The 25,456-nt window shown below is 45.0% G+C and overlaps 2 protein-coding genes and 1 long non-coding RNA gene across 5 annotated transcripts in view; 2 read left to right on the plus strand and 1 right to left on the minus strand.

Moving 5' to 3' along the window:
- Positions 1 to 17,934, plus strand: part of LOC101605680 (histone H2A.V) — a 39,826-nt gene extending 21,892 nt beyond the window's left edge. Inside the window, exons 3-5 of one of the 3 annotated variants that reach the window (XM_004652918.3) lie at positions 9 to 122; positions 14,838 to 14,967; positions 17,616 to 17,934. In XM_004652918.3, the coding sequence (XP_004652975.1) occupies positions 9 to 122; positions 14,838 to 14,967; positions 17,616 to 17,677 (306 nt within the window). In that variant the 3' untranslated portion in view covers positions 17,678 to 17,934. The remainder of the gene's footprint in view (positions 1 to 8; positions 123 to 14,837; positions 14,968 to 17,615) is intronic. The other 2 variants (XM_045135629.1, XM_045135628.1) reach the window with 2 other exon arrangements.
- A 3,736-nt stretch (positions 17,935 to 21,670) lies between these two features.
- Ppia (peptidylprolyl isomerase A) lies at positions 21,671 to 24,153 on the minus strand. The gene is made up of 5 exons (XM_004652917.2): positions 24,020 to 24,153; positions 22,929 to 22,959; positions 22,738 to 22,826; positions 22,326 to 22,498; positions 21,671 to 22,006 (listed from the first exon to the last, which is right to left on the minus strand). The coding sequence occupies exons 1-5, from the start codon at positions 24,086 to 24,088 to the stop codon at positions 21,874 to 21,876; spliced, it is 495 nt and encodes a 164-aa protein (XP_004652974.1). The 5' UTR covers positions 24,089 to 24,153; the 3' UTR covers positions 21,671 to 21,873.
- Positions 24,154 to 24,375: 222 nt separating this feature from the next.
- On the plus strand, positions 24,376 to 25,158 carry LOC123455369. The gene is made up of 2 exons (XR_006633854.1): positions 24,376 to 24,638; positions 24,835 to 25,158. It is a non-coding gene; the product is annotated as an uncharacterized LOC123455369 (long non-coding RNA).
- Positions 25,159 to 25,456: the final 298 nt, after the last annotated feature.

Genomic DNA, 25,456 nt, shown 5'->3' on the forward strand with positions numbered 1-25,456 from the left:
TTTTTCAGTTTCCTGTGGGCCGCATCCACAGACACTTGAAGACTCGCACCACAAGCCACGGACGGGTGGGTGCCACTGCTGCTGTGTACAGTGCTGCGATTCTGGAGTACCTCACTGCTGAGGTTTGTGGGGACTGACCTTTGTATATTGAAATCCACTAACTGTTTTCAACTAACATCCGTGGGGTGAAGCCCATGAAACATTTCTAAGGAGACACATTTTCCCTTAGGTTTGTTTTGTTTGTTAATTTAATTTTTTATTGACAACTTCTATACTTGCAGACAATAAACCATGATATTTCCCTCCCCCATTCTCCCCTTCACAACTCCATTCTTCATACCCCTCCCTCTCTCCGTTAGTCTCTCTTCTCCTATTATGAGGCTCTTGTGAAGGTATTGCTGTGCACTGCAAGGTCATGGCTATCAAGGCCAATTTCTGTCCAGGCAGTTACACTGGCAGTTGTAGGGAACGTTATTCCTTTGGCTCTTACGTTCTTTCTGCCACCTCTTCCGCAATGAACCCTGAGCCTTGGAGAGTGCGCTAGATATGTTTCAGTACTGAGCACTCCTCTGTCACTTCTTCTCAGCCCTGTGTTGCCTTTTGGGTTATCCCAGTGGTCATCACCATCTGAAAAGAGAAGATTTTCTAGCCAAAAGTGAGAGTAGCATTAATATATGAATATGAACATTAAGTGTAGTGCTTTCAGGGCAGTTTGGTGAGAAAAATATATGCATTTATCCAGACAAAGGCAGGCTTTATACCCCTAAGACACATGACCACCCCCACCCCCGCCATAGGCTTTTGATTAGGTTTTCAGTACCAGGCATGTATTCCTTCCCACAGAGTGGGCCTCCAGTCCAATTAGAGAGCAGTTGCTTTCCCCCAGAGCAGACATGCCACTATTGCACCCATATGGACATTTGGCCTATCTGGCCAAACTTGAGACTTCCAGTATTCACTATTTTCACCACTGATGACTTCTGTCTCCCATAGAGCTGCATGCAGTGCAGCCTTTTCTAGCTTTCAGTTGGCTGGTCTACAAGGAGAAGGTTTTCGGCTCAGAACCAGCTTGATTTTTCAGTGACCTTGCTGCTTACACATGTGAAATCTTCAGCAGTAAGGTCTTGCCATCTGTTACTTGTGGGAAACCAAGGGCCTTGGCAAAAGCCTGTAATGTTTTGGATGTAATAGGGACCTCCCTGGCCAACAACTTACTGGTAGGTATCCCATCCCTGACACTGAAAATTTTCTAGTAGCAGTCTATGGCTTCTGGATATGCTTTTATCCAAAGAGGTAGGCTTTCATATGTCTTATTCAGAATATCTTGAATTTTGACTGACCTTCCCCCACATCCTTCTCTTGCCCAATCTCTTCCCCTGGCCTTACTTAGACCATTCCACTCCCTGTAATCTGTTCTACTTACATGTATACAATACCATCCCCTAAAGTCCTTCCTTCTCCTTCCTCCTATATAGCCTTTTTCCAGCTTACTGGCCTCTGCTACCAATTTTTTGGTTCCAGCTCATATACAAGTTTAAATATTTGTAGCTAGGATCCACATATGAGAGAGAACATGCAATGTTTGGCTTTCTGAGCCTGGGTTACCTCACTTAGTATAATCCTTTCCAGATCCATCCATTTTCCACAAAATTTCATTTTTCTTTAGTGTAAATGTACCACATCTTTATTATTCATTCATTTGGGTTTGTTGTTGTTGTTGTTGTTGTTGTTTGTTTGTTTTTTGTTTTGTTTTTTGAGGTAGGGTTTCACTCTAGTCTAGGCTAACCTGGAATTCACTATGTAGTCTCAGGGTGGCCTCGAACTCACAGTGATCCTCCTACCTCTGACTCCTGAGTGCTGGGATTAAAGGCATGTGCCACCATGCCTGTCCCATTTATCTGTTTTGTTTGTTTGTTTGTTTTTGTTTTTCAAGGTAGGGTGTCACTCTAGTCCAGGCTGACCTGGAATTCACTGTGTAGTCTCAGGCTGGCCTTGAACTCACTGCGATTCTCCTACTTCTGCCTCTCGAGTGCTGGGATTAAAGGTGTGCGCCACCACGCCCGTCCCATTCATCTGTTTTTGAGGTAGGGTCTCACACTCTGGCCCTGGGTGACCTGGAATTAACTATGTATTCTCAGAGTGGCCTCCAACTCACAGTGATCCTCCTACCTCTGCCTCCTGAGTGCTGGAATTAAAGGCGTGTACCACCATACCTGGCTTATTTTTGTGTTTTTGTTTGTTTGTTTGTTTTTTAAACAGAATCTTATGTAGCACATAGTGGTCTGGTCTCAAAATTGATAGGTAGGGGCTGGAGATATGGCTCAGTGGTTAAGGCACTGCCTACAAAACCTAGCAACCTGGGTTAGAGTCCCTAGTATCCACATAAAGCCAGGTGGACAAAGTGGTGCACCTGCAGTTCATTTGCAGTGGGCACACCCATTGTCTCTCTCTGTTTGCAAATAAATAAAATTAAGGGCTGCAAAGATGGGTCCATGGTTAAGGCACTTGCCTGTACAGCATAATGGCCTGGGTTTGACTCCCCAGTTCCCACATAAGCCAGATACACAAGATGGCACATGCATCTGGAGTTTGTTTGCAATGGCTAGTGGCCCTGCTGTGCCCATAGTCTGTGTGTGTGTGCACATGTGTGTGTGTGCATGCGCACATGCACGCCTGTCTGCCTGCCTGCCTTCCTCTCGCCCCCCCCCCCCCGTGTATCTGATTGCAAATAAATATTTCAAAAATTTTTTAGAAATTGAAACGTAGCCAAGAATGAACTCCTGATCATCCATCCTATACTCACCAATGGCTGAGATTAAAGGAGTACTCTACTAGTGTCAGGTGTAATGGCACACGCCTTTAATCCCAGTACTCAGGAGGCAGAGGTAGGAGGATTGCTGTGAGTTCAAGGCCACCCTGAGACTTCATACTACACCCTGAGAATTCCAGGTCAGCCTTGGTTGAAGGGAGACACTACCTTGAAAAGGAAAAAACAAAACAAAACAAAAAACAACTTGGGACTCACTCTATAGTTCCAGGCTGGCCCTGCCTTGAACTCACAGTGATCCTCCTACCTACCTCTACCTCTCAAGTGCTGGAATTAAAGGCATGTGCCACCATGCCTGGCTTCTTGTGGGTTTTAGAGTGAGAGAAAGAAGCAGATAGAAGGAATGGGCACATCAGGGCTTCTAGTCACTGCAAACGAACTCCAGATGCATGTGCCGCATTGTGCATCTGGCTTTATGTGGGTCCTTTGGCTTTGCAAGCAAGTTCCTTAACTGCTAAGCTATCTCTCCAGCCCTTGTGTTTTTTAGAGAGGTTTGTAGTTCAGACTGCCCTGGAATTTACTATGTTAGACCAGGCTGACCTCAGACTTGGAACAATTTTCTTGCCTCTGCCTCCCAAGGGCTGGAATTATATACATGCACCACCATGCCTGGCCCTTGGTTGGTTTGTGTGTCTGTGTGTTCATATGGAACCAGAGAACAACCTGGGGTGTTATCTTCAGGAAAGGCCATTCACTGTTTTTTTTGTTTTTTTAATTTATTTATTTGAGAGCGACAGACACAGAGAGAAAGACAGATAGAGGGAGAGAGAGAGAATGGGCGCGCCAGGGCTTCCAGCCTCTGCAAACGAACTCCAGACACGTGCGCCCCCTTGTGCATCTGGCTAACGTGGGACCTGGGGAACCAAGCCTGGAACTGGGGTCCTTAGGCTTCACAGGCAAGCGCTTAACCGCTAAGCCATCTCTCCAGCCCCCATTCACTGTTTTTATTAAAATAAATAAATAAAAAGAAAGAAAAAAATTATTTAGTTGGGGGGAATAAGAGAATGAACAAACACACACAGGCATGCCAGGACCTCCTACCACTGCAAACAGACTCCAGATACATGTGTCACTTTTTGCATCTGGCTTTACATGGGTACCAGGGAATCAAACCCAGGTCATCAGGCCTTGCATGCAAGCACCTTTAACCACAAAGACATCTCCCCAGTCTTCATTCACCTGTTTTTATTGTTTTGTTTTCGTTTTTGGCTTTTCAAGATATGGACTCACTCTAACCTAGGCTGACCTGTAATCACTATGTAGTCTCAGGGTGGTGGCCTCGAACTCACAGTGATTCTCTTACCTCTACTTCCTAAGTGCTGGAATTAAAGATGTGCACCACAATACCTGGCTCATTCACCTTTTTAAAATTTATTTGTTTATTTGAGAGAGAGACTGGGTATACCAGGGCTTGTAGCCACTGCAAATGAACTCCAGATGCATGCACCACCTTGGGCATCTGGCTTTATGTGGATTCTGAGAAATGGAACCTGGGTACTTTGGCTTTGCAGGCAAGCACCTTAATTACTAAGCCATTTCTCCAGCACTCATTCACTTAAAAATTTTTATTTTATTTATTTTATTTTTTTGAGGTGGGGTCTTGCTGTAGCTCAGGCTGACTGGAATTCACTGTGTACTCTCAGGCTGGCCTCAAACTCACAGCAGTTGTCCTACCTCTGCCTCCTGAGTGCTGGGATTAAAGGTGTGCGCCACCACGCCTGGCTTTCATTCACATTTTTTTTTTTTTTTGAGACAAAGTTCTCTCATTGGCTTGGAGCTCACCAATTCAACTAGACTGGCCAGCCAAGGAGCCACAGGTATCCTCTTGTTCTGCCTCCCCAGCACTGAGATTCCAGGCACACAACACCAAGCCTGGCATTTATATATGGGCTCAGGTTGCCATGCTTTTGAGGCAAGTACTTTACCAAGTGAGCTATCTCCCCAACTCTCTTGGCTTTGAGTATGTGTTCATTCATATGTGTGAATTCAGATGCACAATATGCCATAGCACTTGCGTGGAGATCAGAAAAACTTGAGTTTAAGACCTTGTCTTCCAGTCTGTTTTTAGGCAGAGTTTCTCATTATTCACTCCTGTGTTTGCCAGTCTAGCTGGCTCTCAAGAGCACCAGTCTCACTATTCTGACCCAGTCTGTGCTGTGCCCTGGAGTTACATCCCCTACAACATCTGGCTTTGTGTGGCTGCTGGGAAGATACAGCGTGTACTTTATTCACAGAGCTTTGTCTCTGGCTTCCATTGTGTTCTTTTTGTGGTTTGCTTTTTTTGAGGCAAGGTTTCACTTTAGCCCAGACTCACTTAGAGTCACTGTGTAGTTCAGGCTGGCTTTGAACACATGGAGATCTTCCTACCTCAGCCTCTGAGTGATAGACATGAGTCACCATTCCTGACTTAGGTTACTTTTTTTTTAAGAGAGAGAGAAAGAAGCAGAGAAAATGGGTACACCAGAGCTCCCAGCCACTGCAAACAAATTCCAGATGCATGTGCCCCTTCTGCATCTGTCTTATGTGGGTCCTAGAGAATCAAACCGGGATCCTTTGGCTTTGCAGGCAAACACCTTAACCTCTAAGCCACCTCTTCAGCCCTGGTTACTTTTTTTAAATATACTTATTTTCAGCCAGACATGGTGGTGCACACCTTTAATTCCAGCACTTGGGAGGCAGAGGTAGGGGGATTGCCATGAGTTTGAGGCTACCCTGAGAATACAGAGTGAATTCCAGGTCAGCCTGGAGTAGAGTAAAACCCTACCTCGAAAAAAAAAAAAAAAAAGAAATATATATGTGTGTGTGTGTGTGTGTGTGTGTGATATATATATATATATATATATATATGTATGTATGTATGTATGTATATGTATATGTATATGTATATATATATTATTTATTTATTTATTTGCATGCAGAGAGACACACACAGAGATAAATGGTAGGCATGCCAGATCCTCCTTCCACTGCAACCAAAACTCCAGATGCATATGCCACTCTGTGTATTTGGCTTTATATGGGTACCAAGGAATCAAGTCTAGCCTGTCAGACTTGGCAAGGCACCACCACCCTTAACCACTCAACCATCTCCACAGCCTCTTTGGTTACTTTTTACTAGGAGATTTAGGGACATCTTTTGAGCTGCCACCCAATGTCAATGTTAAAAGAAACCTTGGTGGCTGGAGAGGTGGCTCAGTAATTCATGTACTTGCTTGCAAGTTCTGACAGCCCTGGGTTGACTCCCCAATACACCCACATAAAGCCAGATGCACAAAGGGACACGTGTATCTGTAGTTCATTTGCAACAGCAAGAGACCCTAGTGTGCTCATTCTCTCTCTCTCTCTGTCTCTTTTTGTCTTTCTCTCTCTCTCTGATTGCAAGTAAATACTTTTCAAAAATAAAAAAAAGAAACCTTGCTGTGTTTGTATTGTGTTCCCCATAAACTCATGTGTCCTTTAATCCTAGCACTTGGGAGGCTGAAAGAGGAGGATTACTGTGAGTTCAAGGCCAGCCTGAGACTACATATTGAATTCCACATCAGCCTGGGCTAGAGTGAGGCCCTATCTCAAAAAAAGTTGAGCTGAATGCATTATATTTTACATCATGAATGCTAATCAGGAGGCCGGGGAAAAATGTGGTGATTTGAACGAGGTATCACCCTTAAACTCAGGTGTTCAGAATGCTAGGTCCCCAGCTAGTGGTAATTTGGGAATTGGAGCCTCCTGGAGGCAGTGTATTTTTGGGAGCAGGCTTATGGGTATTATAGCTAGCTTCCCCTTGTCAGTGTTTGGCACACACTCCTGATACTATTGTCCACCTGATGTTGACCAGGAGGATGTCCAGCCTCTGCTCATGCCATCATTTCCTTCTGCTATCATGGAGCTTCCTCTCAAGTCTGTAAGCCAAAATAAACCCTTTCCTTCCACAAGCTGCTTTTGGTTGAATGCTTTCTGTGCAATATGAAGGTGACTACATAACTTGGTCTGCTTATTTTTACATCCAGGAATTGCAATCATATGTTTAAGCTACATTACAAAGGAATATAAAATATTGTACTAATTAAGTGAACTCTTTGGGGTATGTGTATGAATGAGTCAATGGGTAATAATCATCAAGTTACACAATAACATCTCTTAGTTTATGAATATTTGTAGTAGAATGATGTAACGGACATGGTAGCACATGTGTGTAGTCCTGGCACTCAGGAGGCTCAGGTAGGAGGATTGTGATTAAGAAACTATCCTAGGCTACATAGGGAGAACCCTGCTTCAAAACAACAACAACAGAGAACAAAGAACTGGACATGGTGACACACACCTTTAATCCTAGCACTCAGGAGGCAGAGGTAGGAGGATTGCCTTAAGTTTGAGGCCACCCTGAAACTACAGAATGAATTTCCAGGTGAGCCTCAGCTAGAGTGAGACCCTACCTTGAAAATCCAAAAAATAACAAAATAAAACTGCATCAGCATTGGGCTAGAAAGATGGCTCAGACACTTGTTTGCAAAGACTGAAGACCTGGGTTCAATTCCCCAGTACCCACATGTAGTAGACTGCTTCAGATTATAGCGATGAACTTCCAAACCTGGCCTAGTTATGAAGTAAGGGATCTATTGAAACTTACAGATGAATGGGATGTTTCATAATGGCAGAAGTCAGCCTCATTTCACATGTTCATGCACAGAGAAAATCCCCATCAAAAGCAAGTAAGCATTCTTCAGGAGCTCCAGGCAAAGCTCATGCACTTTGATTATCTTTAGACTGGAATTCCCCAAACACACCTTGCAGCTGGACCCTAGCATCCACCCTTAGTGACACCTCCTCCAGCCAGGTATTGGGTGTATTGGGGGACATCCATTTAATCTACCACATTCTAACTATGTTCCCCGATAGATTTATAACCATCTACACTGTAAATTTATATTCTTCAACTTCAAAAGTCTCCATAGTCTTATCTGAGAGATTTAAGATTGTTAACTATGAGTCCTGTAAAATCAAAACAAGTTATATACTCTGAACATAAAGGCACAAAGTAAACATTTTCAACTGTTATAAGGCATAGCAAGGAGAGACTGGAACAGTGCAAACTCAGTAACCATCAAGCAAACATCAAACTCCTGTAGTTTAAGTTTGATAACATAACTAGTGACTGACAGGCTCTGGATTTTCCAATTCCGCTGGGCTTAATAGTCAGGGAAAACTTCCATCTCTAGCCAGCAGTGCTCCATGGATCTTGCACAGTCCTAGTATATCCAAAACATCTTCACGTATCCTTGCAAACCATGGTGTATCTTGCAAACCATGGTGTATCTTCTAATGGCTCCACTGGCCTATCAGGATCATCATGCCCTGCCTGTATGCATCATTTCCTGGAACCATGTGCACTTCATGATGTACTCCATGTATTTTTCATGTTTCTGACACCAATACCAGGTGTACAGGATGCAGCCATATTTTTAATTCAAGAGTGAAATAAATTGTGACCTTGAACAGCAGGTTTCTTTTCAGCCCTCCATTCAAACAGTACATTCTACCAGATGTGATGGTACACACCTTTAATCACAGCACTTGAGAGGCAGAGGTAGGAGGATTGCCAAGATTTTGAGGCCACACTGAGACTACGTAGTGAATTCCAGGTCAGTCTGGGCTACCTCAAAAAACAAACCAAAAAAAGTACATTCCTACCATGCAGTCTTTCTGGGGTGAAATCACCTCAGGCAGTCTCTCCATGGTTTTAATGTAAAGCAGTTGGGGCATCTTCCTTTCAAATACTAATGTATTTGATAATAGTAGCTTCAGCAGTTGGTCTTTGCCAGTAATTTTATTTTTAAATATTTTTTATTGACAACTTCTATAATTGTAAATGATAACCCATGGGTAATTCCCTCCCTCCTCCCACGTATCCCTTTGAAACTCCACTCTCCATCATATCCACCCCCCTCTGAATCAGTCTCTTATTTTATTTTATTTTTATTTATTTATTTGAGAGCGACAGACACAGAGAGAAAGACAGATAGAGGGAGAGAGAGAATGGGCATGCCAGGGCCTCCAGCCTCTGCAAACGAACTCCAGATGCGTGCGCCCCCTTGTGCATCTGGCTAACGTGGGACCTGGGGAACCGAGCCTCGAACCGGGGTCCTTAGGCTTCACAGGCAAGTGCTTAACTGCTAAGCCATCTCTCCAGCCCAGTCTCTTTTATTTTGATGTCATGATCTTTTTTTCCCATTATGATGGTCTTATGTAGGTAGTATCAGGCACTGTGAGGTCATGGATATCTAGGCCATTTTGTGTCTGGAGGAGCACATTGTAAGGAGTCCTACCCTTCTTTAGGCTCTTACATTCTTTCCGCCACCTCTTCCATAATGAACCCTGAGCCATGGAAGGTGTGATTGAGATATTTCAGGGCTAAGCACTCCTCTGTCACTTCTTAGCACCATGGTGTCTTGAGTCATCCCAAGGTCACTGCCATCCGAAAAGAGAAGCTTTTCTAACCTAAAGTGAGAGTAGCATTAATATATGGGTATGTACATTAAGAAAAGTGCTTACTGGTCAGTTTGGTGAGCATAGTATATACTTTTAGCCAGACAACAGCAGACATTACACCCCTAGGGCTCATGACTACCTCTGTTGTAGGTTTTCAGTATCAGGACTGTATTCCTTCTCATGGAGTGGGCCTCAAGTCAAATTAGAGAGCAGCAGCTGGTTTTCCCCATAACAGACATGCCACTATTGCACCCATTGGCTCATTTGGTCTGGCTGGCCAAATATAAGGCTTGCAGTGTCCACTATTGGTTATCTTTACTGGTGATTTCTCTCTCTACCATTGAACAGCATGTGGCATGCCTTTTTCCAGCTGTCAGCTGGTCTACATGGAGGAGGTTTCCAGCTCAGCCTCAGCAGGGTTTCTCAGTGACCCTGCAGCCCAAGTGTGTGGAGTCTTCAGCAACAGGGTCTTACCATCTATTGCTGGTGGGAAACCAAGGGCCTCAGCAAGGGGCTGTAATGTTTTGGGGGCATTAGAGACCTCCCTGGCCAACAACTCAGTGGAAGGTATCCCATCCCTGTGCCAGTAATTTTAAACTTGTTTGAGTTTTTTCAACTTAAAATCTAAAATTTTTCAGTCTCATATCTTTAGCCAAGCACATACATCCATTACAAATTTAACCCTGATCAAACTGGGCATGGGCGGAAGAATATAGCCAGCCCTATGCCAGTAGCCCAGTTCCAACAAAGTTTTTGTAGTCTTTCCTTCCCCTTTGAAACCTTATAAACAAAGCCTCCAAATATAATTCTCTCTGCACTTAGCATTTTAAACTCTCACAAGAGTAGTCCAAAACAGTTGGTTTACCAATCTGGAAGACATCTTCAGTCACAAGCACCAAGTCCATGTCCATTCCCCTAAAACAAAAGTTCCAAAACACTAAAGTAGTACTGGTGAGATGGCTTAGCAGTTAAGCGTTTGCCTGTGAAGCCTAAGGACCTCTGTTTGAGGCTGTATTCCCCAGCACCCATGTAAGCTAGATGTACAAGGTGATGTATGTGTCTGGAGTTTGTTTTCAGTTGTTGGAGGCCCTGGTGTGCCCATTCTGTCTGTCTCTCTCCCTCCCTCTTTCTCTCTGTGTCTGCCTGTTGCTAATAAATAAATAAAAATAAAGAATGAACCACATGAAATGTGTGGCTTTTTTTTAAAACAAAAAAGATTAAGGTCCACATGGTCAGATTCATTTTAGTAATTTTATCCCACTCCTAGTACCAAGTCTGTAATAGCCTCAGGTCACTGGGATGAACTTTCAAACCAGGAACAGTTGAAGGGATTTATTGAAGTTTACAGATGAAGAAGTTTGTCCCCTTCACATGTCCACAAACAGAGAGAAACACCTCCTCAAGCATTTTGTGTATCTTTTTTTTTTTTTTAAATAAGTATATTTATTTGTTTGACAGAGAAAAGGGGGAGAGAGAGAGAATGGGAACACCAGGGCCTCCAGCCACTGCAAATGAACTCCATAAGCATGTGCCCCTTGTGCATCTGGCTAATGTGGGTCCTGGGGAATCGAGCTGGGTCCTTTGGCTTTGCAGGCAAAAGCCTTAACCACTAAGCCATCCCTCCCATCCTATTTTTATTTATTTGAGAGAAAAAGAGAGGCAGAGAGAAAGAGAATTGGTGTGCCAAGGCATCTAGCCATTACAAACTCCAGACACACGTGCCACTTTATGCATCTGGCTTACATGGGTCCTAAGGAATTGAACCTGAGTCCTTTGGCTTTGTAGGCAGGTACCTTAACCACTAATCCATGTCTCCAGCCCTTTCTTTGTTTTTAATGTGACCAATGCCTTTATTTTTTCTTTTCTGAGACAAGGTTTTACTCTGTAGCCTAGGCTGGCCTGAACTATGTAGACCAAGCTAACCTTGATCTGCCTGCCTTAGCAGTGCTGGGATTATAGACATGAGCCGCCATGCCCAGTTCAGACTTACAATTCTTCTGCCTTAATCTCTCCAGTAGTTGGGTTATATGTGTGCCATTCCAGGCTAGCTAAAGTTTTCCAGGTTAAGACTGGACTGGCAGCAGGTATAGCCCAATGATACAGTATATAGCTAGCATTTGTGAAGCCCTGGATTCTATCCCCACTACTCTCCTTCCCCTCCCCCCTCTAAAAAGTAGCAGATAACAAATTTATTTATTTATTTGCAAGTAGAGAAAGAGAATGGGCTCATTAGGGGCTTTAACCACTGCAAACGAACTCCAGATGCATATGTGTACTGCTTTATGCATCTGGCTTTATGTGGGTACTGGGAAATCCAGCCTGGTCATTAAGCTTTGCAGAAAAGTGCCTTAATAACTGAGCCATCTCTCCAACCCAGTAAATATATTTTAAAAGCAATAGATGGGGCTGAGAGATGGCTCAGTGGTTAAGGCACTTGCCTGAAAAACCTAAGGACCCAGGTTCCATTCCCCAGTACACACATAAGCCAGATGCACAAGGGGGCACATGCATCTGGAGTTTGTTTGCAGTGACTAGTGGCTCTGGTGTGCCCATTCTTATCTACTCTTTCTTTCTCTTTCTCCCAAATAATTTTTTTAAAAAGCAATAAATAGGCTGGGCATGGTAGTACATGCCTTTAGTCCCAGCACACGGCAGGCAGAGGTAAGAGGATTGCCTTGAGTTCTAGGTCACCCTAAGACTACATAGTGAATTCTAGGTCAGCCTGAGCCAGAGTGAGACCCTACCTCAAAGATAGATAGATAGATAGATAGATAGATAGGTATGTATGTATATATGTATGTATATATCTCCTAGAATATCTTAGATCCTTGAATTTAGAGTTTTAGTCATTTAGTAGAAGTAAAATATTGAAACAAAGTAAGAGTTTACATCAGGGGTAATTATTTTTCATTCTTGTCTTTGCATTAGAACCTCTTGGATACATTTCAAAAAATAGCAATGGTAAGGCTGATGAGATGGTTTAGTAGGTAAGGTATTTGCATGCAAAGCCAAAGGGCCTAGGTTCAGTTTCCCAGGACCCATGTAAGCCAAATGCACAAGGTGATACATGCATCTGCAGTTCATTTGCAGTGGCTTCTAGCCCTGGTGCAGCCATTCTTTCTCCTCCTCACTCTCTCAAACAAATAAATAGAGGGCTGGAGAGATGCCCTAGTGGACAAGGTGTTTGCCTGCAAAGCCAAATTCCCCAGGACCCTCATAAGCCAGATGCACAAGGTGGTGCATGTGTCTGGAGTTTGTTTGCAGTGGTTGGAGGCCCTGGTGTGCCCATCCTCTCCCTCTCTTCCTCCCTCCTTCCCTCTCCCCACCCCCCTCTCTCAAATAAATAGATGAAAAAAAAAATTAAAAAAAATAGCATGGTATGGTGGTGCTCACCTTTAATCCCAGCACTCAGGAGACAGGTAGAAGGATTGCTGTGAGTTTGAGGCCACCCTGAGACTACATAGTGAATTCCAGGTCAGCCTGAGCTAGAGTGAGACCCTACCTCGAAAAACCAATAAATAAATAGAAAATACAATTTTTAAAGATTTAAAATATATATACCAATTGTAAGTCTCCTACACCAGGCAGAGTCCCTGGGGAGAGTGGACTGTTATCACACTCAGAAGTATAATACCACCAGTTTAGTTTCTGTAGGTAAAAGACACAAAAACTGCAGTGCTGAAGAGGTGGCTTAGCAATGAAGGCATTTGCCTATGAAGCCTAAGGGCCCGGGTTCAATTCCCCAGTATCCACATAAGCCAGATGCACAAGGTGGTGCACGCATCTGGAGTTTTTTGCAGTGGCTAGAGGCCTTACTGTGCCCATTCCCTCCCTCTCCCCCACCCCATCTCTGGTTTCTCTCAAATAAATAAATAAATGCAGTGTTAGCTGTGCAAGGTGTTACATCTGTAATCCCACTACTCAGGAGGTTGAGACAGGAGGATTGCAAGTTTAATGCTAGTCCAGGCTGAACTACAAACAGATCTTGTCTCAAAACAAAGTGGACAGGCCAGGCATAGTGGCTCATGCCTTTAATCCCAGTGCTCTAGAGGCCGAGGTTGAAGGATTTTATGCCACTCTGAGACTACATAGTGAATTCCAGGTTATCCTGGATTTGGTGGATAAAGTGCTTGCTATACAAGTATGAAGACAAGAGTTTGGATCCTTAGAACCATGCAGATGCTGGGCAGGCACTTTGGCCTGCTTCTAAATGCAGCACATGGGAGGCTGACTAGCTAAATCCACAAACTCTGGGCTCAAGTTAGAAACTCTTTTTTTTTTTTTTTTTTTTTTTTTTGTTTTTTCGAGGTAGGGTCTCACTCTGGCTCAGGCTGACCTGGAATTTACTATGTAATCTCAGGGTGGCCTCGAACTCTTGGCGATCCTCCTACCTCTGCCACCCGACTGCTGGGATTAAAAGCGTGCGCCACCACGTCCGGCTCTCAAGTTAGAAACTCTTGAAATTCCTCTAGCTGAAAATTTCCATTACAGGGTTGGGGTGTAACTCAATTAGTAGAGTGCTTGCCTTGCATGCACAAAGCCCTGGGTTCATGCCTCCTGAACTGAGCAGAGTAACACACACAATCTCTGTAGGAGAAGGAGGTAGAGGCAGGAGCATCCAAAATAGAAGGTCGTGCTCAGCTGCATAGTGAGTTGGAAGCCTAACAATAGGGATACATAAGACCCTGTCTCAAGACACACACCTTAGGTTGGAGAGATGGCGTAGTGGTTAAGGCACTTGCCTGCAAAACCAAAGGACCCAGGTTTAACTTGCCAGGACCCACGTAAGCCAGATGCACAAGGGGGCACATGCATCTAGAGTTTGTTTGCAGTGGCTGGAGGTCCTGGCACACCTATTCTCTCCTCTCTCTGCCTATTTCTCTCTCTTTCTCTCCGTAGTAGACAGATTTAGGTTTGCTGAGATGAACTTTTAGACCAAGTACAGTTGTGGAGGAAGGGATTTATTGAAGCTTACAGATCCAGGGAAGTTTCATAAATGGCAGAAGCTGGCCTGCCTTCACAGGACCAAGCAGAGAGAGAGAAGTACAAGCCAAAAAGCCACAGCACACTTCAGGAACTCCAGATAGGCACACTTTGCATATCTTTAGATTGAAATCTGAAACCCACTATCACACCTTAAGATCCACCCAGTAACATTGCCTCCAGCCAGGTAGCCAGCAGATGTAAACTACAAACAATAAAGAACTGAATATGTTGGCCATCTATTCAAACCACCACACTCTGAAATAAATAAATAAAAATAAAATATTTTGAAAAGTACCACACTTTCACAAAAAAACCACAGGAAATTTGTACTCAAATTTCTATCTCTGTTCAGGGGATTAACATAAAAGGAGTTGACATGAAGTAATGAGAATTTTATAAAAGCATTACAATTACAATGCTATAATAAAATGATGTATGATGTGTACGGGTACTACAATAATCTTTTCAGCGGTATTTGGGCGCTCCCTACTGAACCATTAAACATGCTAAAATTATAATGTATGTCATGGCTGCTTTGTAGGTGCTGGAGTTGGCAGGTAATGCCTCCAAGGATCTTAAAGTAAAGCGTATCACTCCACGTCACTTGCAGCTTGCAATTCGTGGTGATGAAGAGTTGGATTCTCTTATCAAGGCTACCATAGCTGGGGGTGGTATGTATTACTAAGCACAGATTATTGTTAGTCTTCTTAATGTATCATTCAAATCAATGATCTTGTGTATTTGAATAGTTAAAATTGTTAAAAAGTGTGTATATTTAAATTCGTTAAGTGTACTATAATTCTTTATTTCCCCATCTTTTGGTAGCTTGAACCCAAATGTTCATAAATGATAATCAACCACTCTGTCATTGAGTTACACACCCTTAATCATCTAGGCATAATGATCTGGATAAATCATTGTTCTCCTTGTTATATATAATACTGTTTCATTTTAGCCAGTCCTTTTATTATTTTTTTTATTTTTCTTTATTACTGACAGCTTCATAATTGTAGACAATAAACTATGATTATTCCCTCCCCCTCACCTTCCCCTTCACAACTCCACTCTCCATTCATATCCCTTCCCCTTCTCAGTCAGTCTCTTTTTATTTTGATGTCATCATGTTTTTCTCCTATTATGATGGGTTTTTTGTAGGTAGTGCCAAGCACTGCAAGGTCATGGAATATCCAGGCCATTTTGTGTCTGAAGAGTGTACTATAAGGAGCCTACCTTGCTCTTACATTCTTTCTGCCACCTCTTCCACAATGGGCCCTGAGCCTTGGAAGGAGTGATAGAGATATTTCAGTGCTGAGCACACCTCTGTCACTTTTCTGCACCATGGTGCCTTCTGTGTCATCCCAAGGTTTGCACTATCTGAAAGAAGCTTCTCTAGCCAAAAGTGAGAGTAGCCATTAATGGATGGGTATGAACATTAAGAGAAATGCTTACCCAGGCAGTTTGGTGAGCATAATATATGCATTTAGCCAGACATGAGCAGGTGTCTTTTTTAAAATTTATTATTATTTTTTTGAGGTAGAGTCTTACTCTAGCTCAGGCTAACCTGGAATTCACTATGTAGTCTCAGGGTTGCCTTGAACTCATGGTGATCCTCCTACCTCTGCCTCCCAAGTGCTGGGATTAAAGGTGTGCACCACCATGCCATGAGCCGCCACACCATGCGCCACCACATCCAGCTTTTTTGTTATTTTTTATTTGCATATGCATGGGTGCATCTTTTGCCCCTACAAGGAAATGGCAGATGCATGTGCTTTACCCCCCCCCCCCCAGGTAGGGTCTCACTCTAGCCCAGGCTGACCTAGAATTCACTGTGGAGTCTCAGGGTGGCCTCTAACTCACGGTGATCCTCCTACCTCTGCCTCCTGAGAGCTGGGATTAAAGGTGTGCGCCACCATGCCTGGCTCATGTGCTACTTTTTTAAAAAAATTATTTATTTATTTATTTGACAGAGAAAGAAGGAGAGAGAGAGAGAAAGAGAGAGAGAGAATGGGCGCATCAGGGCCTCCAGCCACTGCAAACAAACTCCAGACGTTTGCGCCCCCTTGTGCATCTGGCTAACGTGGATTCTGGGGAATCAAACCTGGGTCCTTCAGCTTTGCAGGCAAACCTGGGTCCTTCAGCTTTGCAGGCAAATGCCTTAACCACTAAGTCATCCCTCCAGCCCATGTGCTATTTTTTGTATTGGCCTTATATGGGAGCTGGAGCTGGAGAATGGAACCTGGGCCACCAGACTTTTGCAAGCAAATGCCTTTAACCACTAAACCATTTCCCCAACCCTTAGCCAGTTTTTTATATATGATCCTTTAAACCTAATGTTTCAAATTTCCCTAGACTTTTTTGGTTTTTCGAGGTATGGCTTCACTCTAGTACAGGCTGACCTGGAATTCACTATGCAGTCCCAAGGTGGCCTTGAACTCAATGATCTACCTACCCCTGCCTGGGATTAAAGGCTTGTGCCACCACACTCAGCTTTCCCCATACTTTTAAACTTTGTTGAGAAATGTCAGAAGATCAAAAAAAGAAAAAGGTGGGTGTGGTGGCACATGTCTCTCACGATTTGACTATTTCTGTATCTCTCTCCAATAAATAAATAAATAAATGAGGGGGGAGGGTATTACCATGGGATATTTTTTATTATCATGGAAAAGGTTAATAAAAATTGTGAAAAGAAAAAGCAAAGAAAGAAAGAAAGAAAAATAAATAAATGAAATTTTTTTTTTTAAGTTCTAAGATGGGCATGGTGGCACACGCCTCTAATCCCAGCACTTGGGAGGCAGAGATAGGAGGATCACTGTGAGTTCGAGGCCACCCTGAGACTACATAGTGAAATCCAGTCAGCCTGAGCTAGAAAGCGCTTAACATGATAGCCTTTAAATTCTGGAATAATGGAAGTAGATCAGGTTCAGTAATGATGAAAGGTAAGTTGGCGGGGTTGGTTGGGTTTTTTGTTTTTGTTTTCCCTGGAATTCATTATGTAGTCTCAGGGTGGCCTGGAACTCATCATGATCCTCCTACCTCTGCCTCCTGAGTGCTAGGATTAAAGGCATGCATCAGCACACCTGGCAAATTGGCAGTTCTTAATTGATTTTGAGTTTTCCTTGCAGAACCTCATGGAAGGAAAGGTGTGCTCACTATAAAAGTGCACATTTACGTACAGCTGCAGAGAAAGTCTCAGACCTCCTCCTGGTGGTTGAACAGGATCAGAATGTGAAGAGGGACTTAAATAATTTCATTGTTGGTACAATTGCTTTTTTACAGAAGCACTAAAGCATTAACTATGTTTTTCTTAATTTCATTCCAGGTGTGATCCCTCACATCCACAAATCTCTGATTGGAAAGAAGGGACAACAGAAAACTGCTTAGGAGACTTGTTTTCACGAACCCACTTCCTGTCATTATACTGCATAGATCATCGCAGTGGAGATGTGTGGGATTTCTGAAAACAGTTCAGTGGAAAAGCACAGACAATTACTATTGACATGATAAAAGAATGATTTGTATGCTCTTTGACTTGAAGTTTGATAAAGTACTTTTCATGTGGTGACAGTTGTGTGTGATTGGCCAGATTTCTCCCTTGTGTTTTATATAAAAATAGAACTGATAAAACATTTTTTACAAAATTTGTCTCGAAACTTTTATTTATAATGTTTTGGAAATACTTTGCTCAAAGGTAGATGTGAAAGAGCATACCTGTAATCCCAGTACTTGGGAGATAAAGGTAGCAGGATCATGAGTTCAGGGTCATCTGCTATAAAGCAGGTGCAAGTCAGACTGAGCTACATGAGACTATCCAAAGAGAAGTCTGAGTGTGGTGGTGCATGCCTTTAATCCCAGTACTTGGGAGGCAAAGTTAGAATTGCAGTAAATTTGAGGCCACCCTGAGACTACATAGTGAATTCCAGGTCACCCTGGGCTAGATTTAAACCCTACCTCAAACACAAAATGGTGTGTGTGGGGGAGTTTTGCTCAGTTTTTGAAATTTTAAAGCTCAAATTATTCAGAATTTTAAAAAATATTTTTAATACACTTTTTTTTTTGCTTTGTTTTTTGAGGTAGGGTCTCACTCTAGCTCATGCTGACCTGGAATTCACTATATAGTCTCGGTGACCTCAGACTCAGACAATCATCCTACCTCTGCCTCCTGAGTGCTGGGATTTAAAAGCATGCACCACCATGCCCAATTTAAAAAATATTGCATTCTTATTTATTTGAGAAAGAAGCAGAGAGAAAGAATCGGCAGGCTTGCAAACTCCAGGGGCATGCACCACCTTGTTCATCTGGCTTATGTGAGTCCTAGGGAATCAAACTAGGGTCCTTTGGCTTTGCAGGCAAACGACTCAGTTGCTAAGCCATCTCTCCAGCCTTTTTGTTGTTATTGCTTGTTGGGCCTTGAGAAGCCCAGGCGTGAGGCCTAGTGGAACTTCCTGAGCCTAGCTAAAGTTTGGTGATCTGCCTCGGACTCAGCAAGACGCCAAATGGCTTCTTGCCTGCTACTTTGGCGCAGGAGTAGGAATTATCATTTCAATAGTCACAGTTTACTATTGGCCCTTACCTTTCCCCCCATCCTAGAATCCCCGCCTTCGTTCCCAACATACAGGCTACTGCTTGTAACAATAAAGCAAGTTTCTGCTTCGACAAGACTCCCGACTCAGCGTGGTTTTTCTCCGGTGACTAGGAGAGGTCAGAACCAAAGTCCATCCTTCTCCTCAACCCCTGTGTAGGAACCAGTGGGCCTGGTCCTTCCTCAGCACTACCTACCCGCTGGGGGAGCCCGGCAGTTGCTTTTCTTTTAAGGTAGGGTCTTGCTTTAGACCAGGCTGACTTGGAATTCACTATGTAATCTCAGGTTGACCTCTCAAATTGTCCTATCTCTGCCTCCCAAATGCTGGAATTAAAGGCATGTGCCACAATATGTGGCCGAAAATATTCTTAAAACAGAAATTGAGGGTTGAAGAGAAAGCTTAGCAGTTAAGGTGCTTGCCTGCAAAGCCAAAGGACCTAGGTTCGATTCTTCAGGACCCATGTAAGCTAGATGCACAAAGTGGTGCATGTGTCTGGAGTTCCATTTGCAGTGAGCAGCTCCCTCTCTCAAAAATTTTAAGAAAGGAAAGCCTCAAGCCAGGTGTGGTGGCACATGCCTGTAATCCCAGCACTTAGGAGGCAGAGGTAGGAGGATCACCGTGAGATCAAGGCCACCCTAAGACTACATAGTAAATTTTAGGTCAGCCTGGACCAGAGTGAAACTATCTCCAAAAACCAAAAAAAAAAAAAAAAAAAAGAAAGAAAGATAAGAAAAGCCCCAGTGCTAAAGTGAGGTAGTCAGGGAGTCTCCTATAGCCCAAAACACAATACAGCCTAGACCCTATTGCTACGCTTCAGTTGAAGAACACTGAGAACCTAGAACTGAGATGGAAGTTTCTTCCCTGCTAGCTAGCTGTCATAGTGCTAAAAAATTTTATGTAGCCCGCTGAGGAAGAAGTTGGCAGTCTTAACTAGCAATGGATTCTGCAAACTATGCAACTGGCCAGCCATGCAAGATGTGTTCACTAGTACAATAGTGGTCGTCTGTATGGGAAGTACTGAAACCTAGTCAAAAGCTTATGGCTGGTAAGGTCATTAACAGCCTAGGGAGTCAGCTACTACTGTTATCTGGCTAGGTGGGTTATGCTCACCAAATTGCCCTCAACTACTCATGCCCAGTGACTACTGTGGAAGACTCAAAATTCAAAGTGCTGAGAAGTGGACAGTGTTGTGTTCAACACTGAGACATCCCCATCAGAACTATCAAGGTTCAGGAACCATTGAAGAAAATGTAAGAGCCAAAATGGGAGTACTTTGCCAGTCTTCTAGACACAAAGTGGCAGATAAGGGGAAAAAAGAAACATGACATCAAAAGACTAGTGGCAGGCTGGAGAGATGGCTTAGCGGTTAAGCGCTTGCCTGTGAAGCCTAAGGACCCCGGTTCGAGGCTCGGTTCCCCAGGTCCCACGTTAGCCAGATGCACAAGGGGGCGCACGCGTCTGGAGTTCGTTTGCAGAGGCTGGAGGCCCTGGCGTGCCCATTCTCTCTCTCTCCCTCTATCTGTCTTTCTCTCTGTGTCTGTCGCTCTCAAATAAATAAATAATTTAAAAAAATACATAAAAAAAAAAAAAAGACTAGTGGCCTGTTATGGTGCACTTGGAGGGCAGAGGTAAGAGGATCACTTGTGAGTTCAAGGCTACCCTGAGACTACATAGTGAATTTCCAGGTCAGCCTGGGCTGGAGCAAGACACTACCTGGAAAAACACAAAAAATAGTAGGAAAGAGATCCAGATGGAGAAAGGATGACAGGGAGTGAAGAGGGGGGGATGGCCACCATGTTATAGTTGTATGTACCGTTTTTTAAAACTATATTCTCATTAACACTCTACAAATACTGCATCCTTATGGGCTTATGACCCTTTCCCACACAGAAAGCTGGACACATGTAAGAGTATCAAGAACTTTTGAGAGCTTGCCTCAGTAGTGACTATCAATTTTGAGGGAAGTAGGCACACTCCAGGACCATTATAGCACCCAATTATGACACCTTTAAGTACACCAAGTGGGAGCTTCCCATGTTATAGGAGCTGTCAATTTTTTAGCACATAATAGCCTATAGATGTGATCACACTTAAACCAATGACTCATTTGAGAAAGCAGAGATCAAGAATGGGCATGCCAGGGCCTTCAGATACTGTAAATGAACTCGCCTGCCCCACCTTGTGCAACTGGCTTACTTGGGTCCTAGGAAATTGATGTCCTTTGGCTTTGCAGGCAAGTGCCTTAACTGCTAAGCCATGTTTTTCCAGCCCCAATTCATGGTGTTTGTGAGCATGCCAGGGTCTCCTGCTGCTGTAAATGAATGCCTGCCTGGCTCTACAGGAGCTACTGGAGAATTGAACCCAGGAAACATGCTTTGCAAGCAAGCACCCTAAACTACCTCCCTTATTTTTTGAGGTACGGGCTTCGCTGTAGCCCCAGGATTGTCTAGAACCAAGATGTGAGTGCTACAGTTGAAGACTGCATTTTTCATGTAAGAATGTAGTTAAAAGGCTTTTTCTTAATTTTTTTTCAAAGTCAGGTGTAGTGGTGCACAACTTTAATCCCAGCAACTATGGAGGCTGAGGTAGGATCACGGAGTTCAAGACCACCTTGGGCTGGAACAAGACCCTACAACTCATAAAAAGAAAATTCCTTACCACCCTACAGTTTAAGTTTTCCTTGGGACACTCAGAGGTGACCAAGACTTAAGATGTTCTTATATCTAGAGTATTGTGTAGCCTTTTGCTGCTTTAAAAATGAGACTTATACCAAGGCAATAAATACAAGACATAATTGGTATTTAATTTTTATTCATAATCATAAACTTAACTCTGCAATCCAGCTAGACTTGGAGGAGAATAAGGAAAATATGGAACCCCAAAGAACTGCAGTGAGAGCACAGGTTACAGGGTATGGTGAGCAGATGGGGAGTGCAGGGTGCTCTCCTGAGCTACAGAAGGAATGGTTTGGTGGTTAAGATGGAACAATCAACTGTATTAGAGTTGTCCACAATCAGCGATGGTGACCATCTTGCTAGTCTTGCCGTTCCTAGACCCAAGGCGTTCCATTTCTTCAACAATGTTCATGCCTTCTTTCACTTTCCCAAATACCACATGCTTACCATCCAACCTGAAATTAAGATCAAATCACTTAGCTACTACATGGAAGTGAACAAGCAGATCCTACCATGTACAAAGATGAGAAAGTAACTACAGAGTATCAGAGGATGGGCTATCAGCTTTCCTGTAGTAATCAGTTACCTTATCTTTCTACCTACAATTAATACTCAGTATCCCATGAACCAATCAAACGGCAGCTGTGATGACCAGAATGTTTAGATAGGAAAAAAGCCTCCAAAGTAAGATTCCAGTCTCTGCCTTTTCATGTTTGCTTTTGGAAAAACTTCAGAGCTGTGTCTTAGGGCTGCATTTACACATTCCATACTTACCATTCAGTCTTGGCAGTGCAGATGAAAAATTGGGAACCGTTTGTGTTTGGACCAGCATTTGCCATAGACAAGATCCCAGGACCTGTATGCTTCAGGATGAAGTTCTCATCCTCAAATTTCTCCCCATAGATGGACTTGCCACCAGTGCCATTGTGGCGTGTGAAGTCACCACCCTGTGAACACACGGTAAAAACCCGTCACTGTTGACACGACAATCAAAACTGTACCACCAAGGGGCAGGAGTTCAAAATCAGCCCCAATTACGTATGGCCAACCTGCCATACCTAGGATCATCTCAGAATGAAAACAAAACGAAACAAAATGGCAATGCAGTTCAAGTAAATGTATCTGAAAAACACTCCGGCTCAATCCCAAATTATGGAACAATTAAGTATCAGTTGGGTTTCAATACCTGGCACATGAATCCTGGAATAATTCTGTGAAAGCATGACCCCTTATAACCAAATCCTTTCTCTCCAGTGCTCAGAGCACGAAAGTTTTCTGTTAAATAGAAAAAAAAAAAAATTATTGGACCTACATGTATACGCACACTCCAAAGATGCTATTCACAAAACTACTGTTGAATCTAAAAATAGAACCAACCTGCTGTCTTTGGAACTTTGTCTGCAAACAGCTGTAAGAGAAAATGACAGTGAACAGTAGTTAGCCAGAAGATCCAAAGCCACGCTGAAACCAGAACTAACTAGTCATGGCTTGCTTACATGGCGACAATTTTTAAAAGTCAGAATTTTTAGCACACCCCTGCCCCAACTTCATGTTGGAAGCTAGAAAATTCTGTTCCTGAGTAGATCGAGACTCAATGTCTTCCTCCCAAGCAGGGAAAAAAAACACTACTCCCAACCGCTTACCACAGCTTTTCTGGGTTAGCCATTGCTTAGCAGGTCCCTTACATGCGGAGGGGCAACCTTGTACAACCAACCGGCCAATCGTGTAAGATGCCCTACTCCAATTACTAGCCGGACTTTAAGCAGCCATCCAACACTTTCAAACGAGCTAAGTGACCATCGCTAAGCCACACTGGTCAGTACAGGCTGCAGAGTGGCCAGCCACGGCGTGCCCGTTATTTGGCGGGGGCCACGCGGAGCGCCCCCGAGCGCCGCCTCCTCCTCCGCCCGTCGGGCGGCGCCGTCACTGCGGCGGAAGGCGGTCCTTGGGCAGCGGCAAAGGCCAGGCCCTCTCTTACTTCCGCTTGGGTGTGGGGACGCGGAGGGATGCCCGGGGGGCCTATTCCTAACGACGCCACCCTCCTCGCAAGCCCTGCCTGGCGGCTCTCCGAGAGCGGGCTCGGCACGCCTTGGCCCCTTCCCCGCCCGGCTGCGCCCGCCCACAGGCCTCCTCGGGCACGAGGCAGCCGAGGCCCAACGGCAGGCGGGCGGGAGCGCGGCTTCGGAGCACGTGCGCCGCCGGCCCGGCGAGCGAGCGGGACTCAGCCACGTGGGGCCGTCGGGCGCCGGTCCCCTCCCCCAACGGCCGCGCCGCCCCACCCGCCCGCCTGCCTTTGTCCGCCGCCCGGCCTCCCAAAATGGCCCCTCGTCAGGAAATGGCGCCGCTACCGCCCGCGCTCGCTCCTCAGGAGGGGTCGGTCCGCGCCCTTAAAGGCCGCCGCCCGCGTCGCCTCGCCTCCACCCGCCATCCCCCGGAGCCACACCCTCGCGCGGCGCCTCCCACCCGACCTCGAAGGAGACGCGGCCCAAGGGCTCGCCATCGACCGCGATGTCGAAGAACACGGTGGGGTTGACCATGGCTGACAAGAACCTACGACCCAGAACAGCGGCGTCTGCAAAGCAGCACGAGCCTGGCCGCCCGCGGCTTTTATAGCGGGCTACGGGGTCCCACCTACAGCCCAGTCGCGCGCCCAGGTTCTGACCAATCACAGCCGCGTTCCAGATGGAGTGACGTCAAGCCTGGCCTGTGGGACTTAGGCTGGCTAGGTGGGGCGGGGCGGGGCGAGAGGCGCGCGTGCGCCTTGGCGCACCCGAGTTAGTTCCCGCCCGCGGGCTCCGACGCGGTGTCTGCGGCGCGGGCGGTGGCACGGTCCTGCTGTGGAGGGAGGGTCCAAGGGGCGCCAAGGTAGACGGCCACGCGCGCAGCAGGCGGATGGCCGCATTGCATCTTAAGGCTCTCCCCAGTGATGAAACACATCTTCCCATTGCACAGAGGGAGCCACTGAGGCAAACGCAGGCCTTCAAGGTCGTGCCTCCCGTCAAGGTCGGGCGGAGTTTCGCGACCTACTCTGCGCGCCGGAAATGCAGACCGGCGTCTGCGGGCAGAGAGAGAGAGGGAGAGACCGAGGTATGGAGTCCGTCCGCGTCCTCCCTTGGCAGCCAAGTCGCGTGGCATCGTCAGGCCAGGGCTGAGGTTGCTTTTGAGCATCGCCTGTTTCTCAAACCTGCGGGAGGGGTACAAGCAGCCACCCCCGCACCTGAAAGATTATGAAATACTTAAAATGTCCTACTTTCCCAAAATATCGTGCTTGAATTTCTTTCAGGAGGAAGCCATTTAAACAGGAGAGCCTGGCACAGCCCTACCTGTGACTTTTCTTTCACTATCTACATTGTCGCAGCGGCGACCTGGCTCTTAGGTCAGCACACAGGCACGAATACGAATGCTTCTCTGCGTGGTGGCACACGTCTGTAATTCCAGCCCACGACTGAGGCAGAAGGATCGTGGGTTCAGACCAACCTTGTCTTTTTTTTTTTTTTTTAACATTTTCCATGATTATAAAATATATCCCATGGTAATTCCCTCCCCAACCTTGTCTTTTTTAAGAAAGTCTTTTCAAAAAATAAAGAAGTGTGCATGCGTTTTTCAAGCCAGTGTTGCAGCGGACCCTTTACAGGATTGTCTGTGGAAATCGGCTTTCCAGTGTAGAGTCTGCAGACAGACCCTCGCGAACTTGGTGCTGCCCAAGCTATACTTGGATGAGTCAGACCAAATGCAGTGGACCTCCGCAGGGTCCTAATCCGCCTATCTGGAGGTTTCCAAACCAGCGAGCAGGGGTCTCGCTGTAACGCAGGCTGACCTGGGACGCACTGTAGTCTCGGTCTGGCTCTAACTCACAGCAGTCCTCCTTCCTCTGCCTCAGTGCTGGGGTTAAAGGCATGCGCCAC

The sequence above is a fragment of the Jaculus jaculus genome, chromosome 16 (assembly GCF_020740685.1).
Source record: "Jaculus jaculus isolate mJacJac1 chromosome 16, mJacJac1.mat.Y.cur, whole genome shotgun sequence".
Lineage (NCBI taxonomy): Eukaryota > Metazoa > Chordata > Mammalia > Rodentia > Dipodidae > Jaculus > Jaculus jaculus.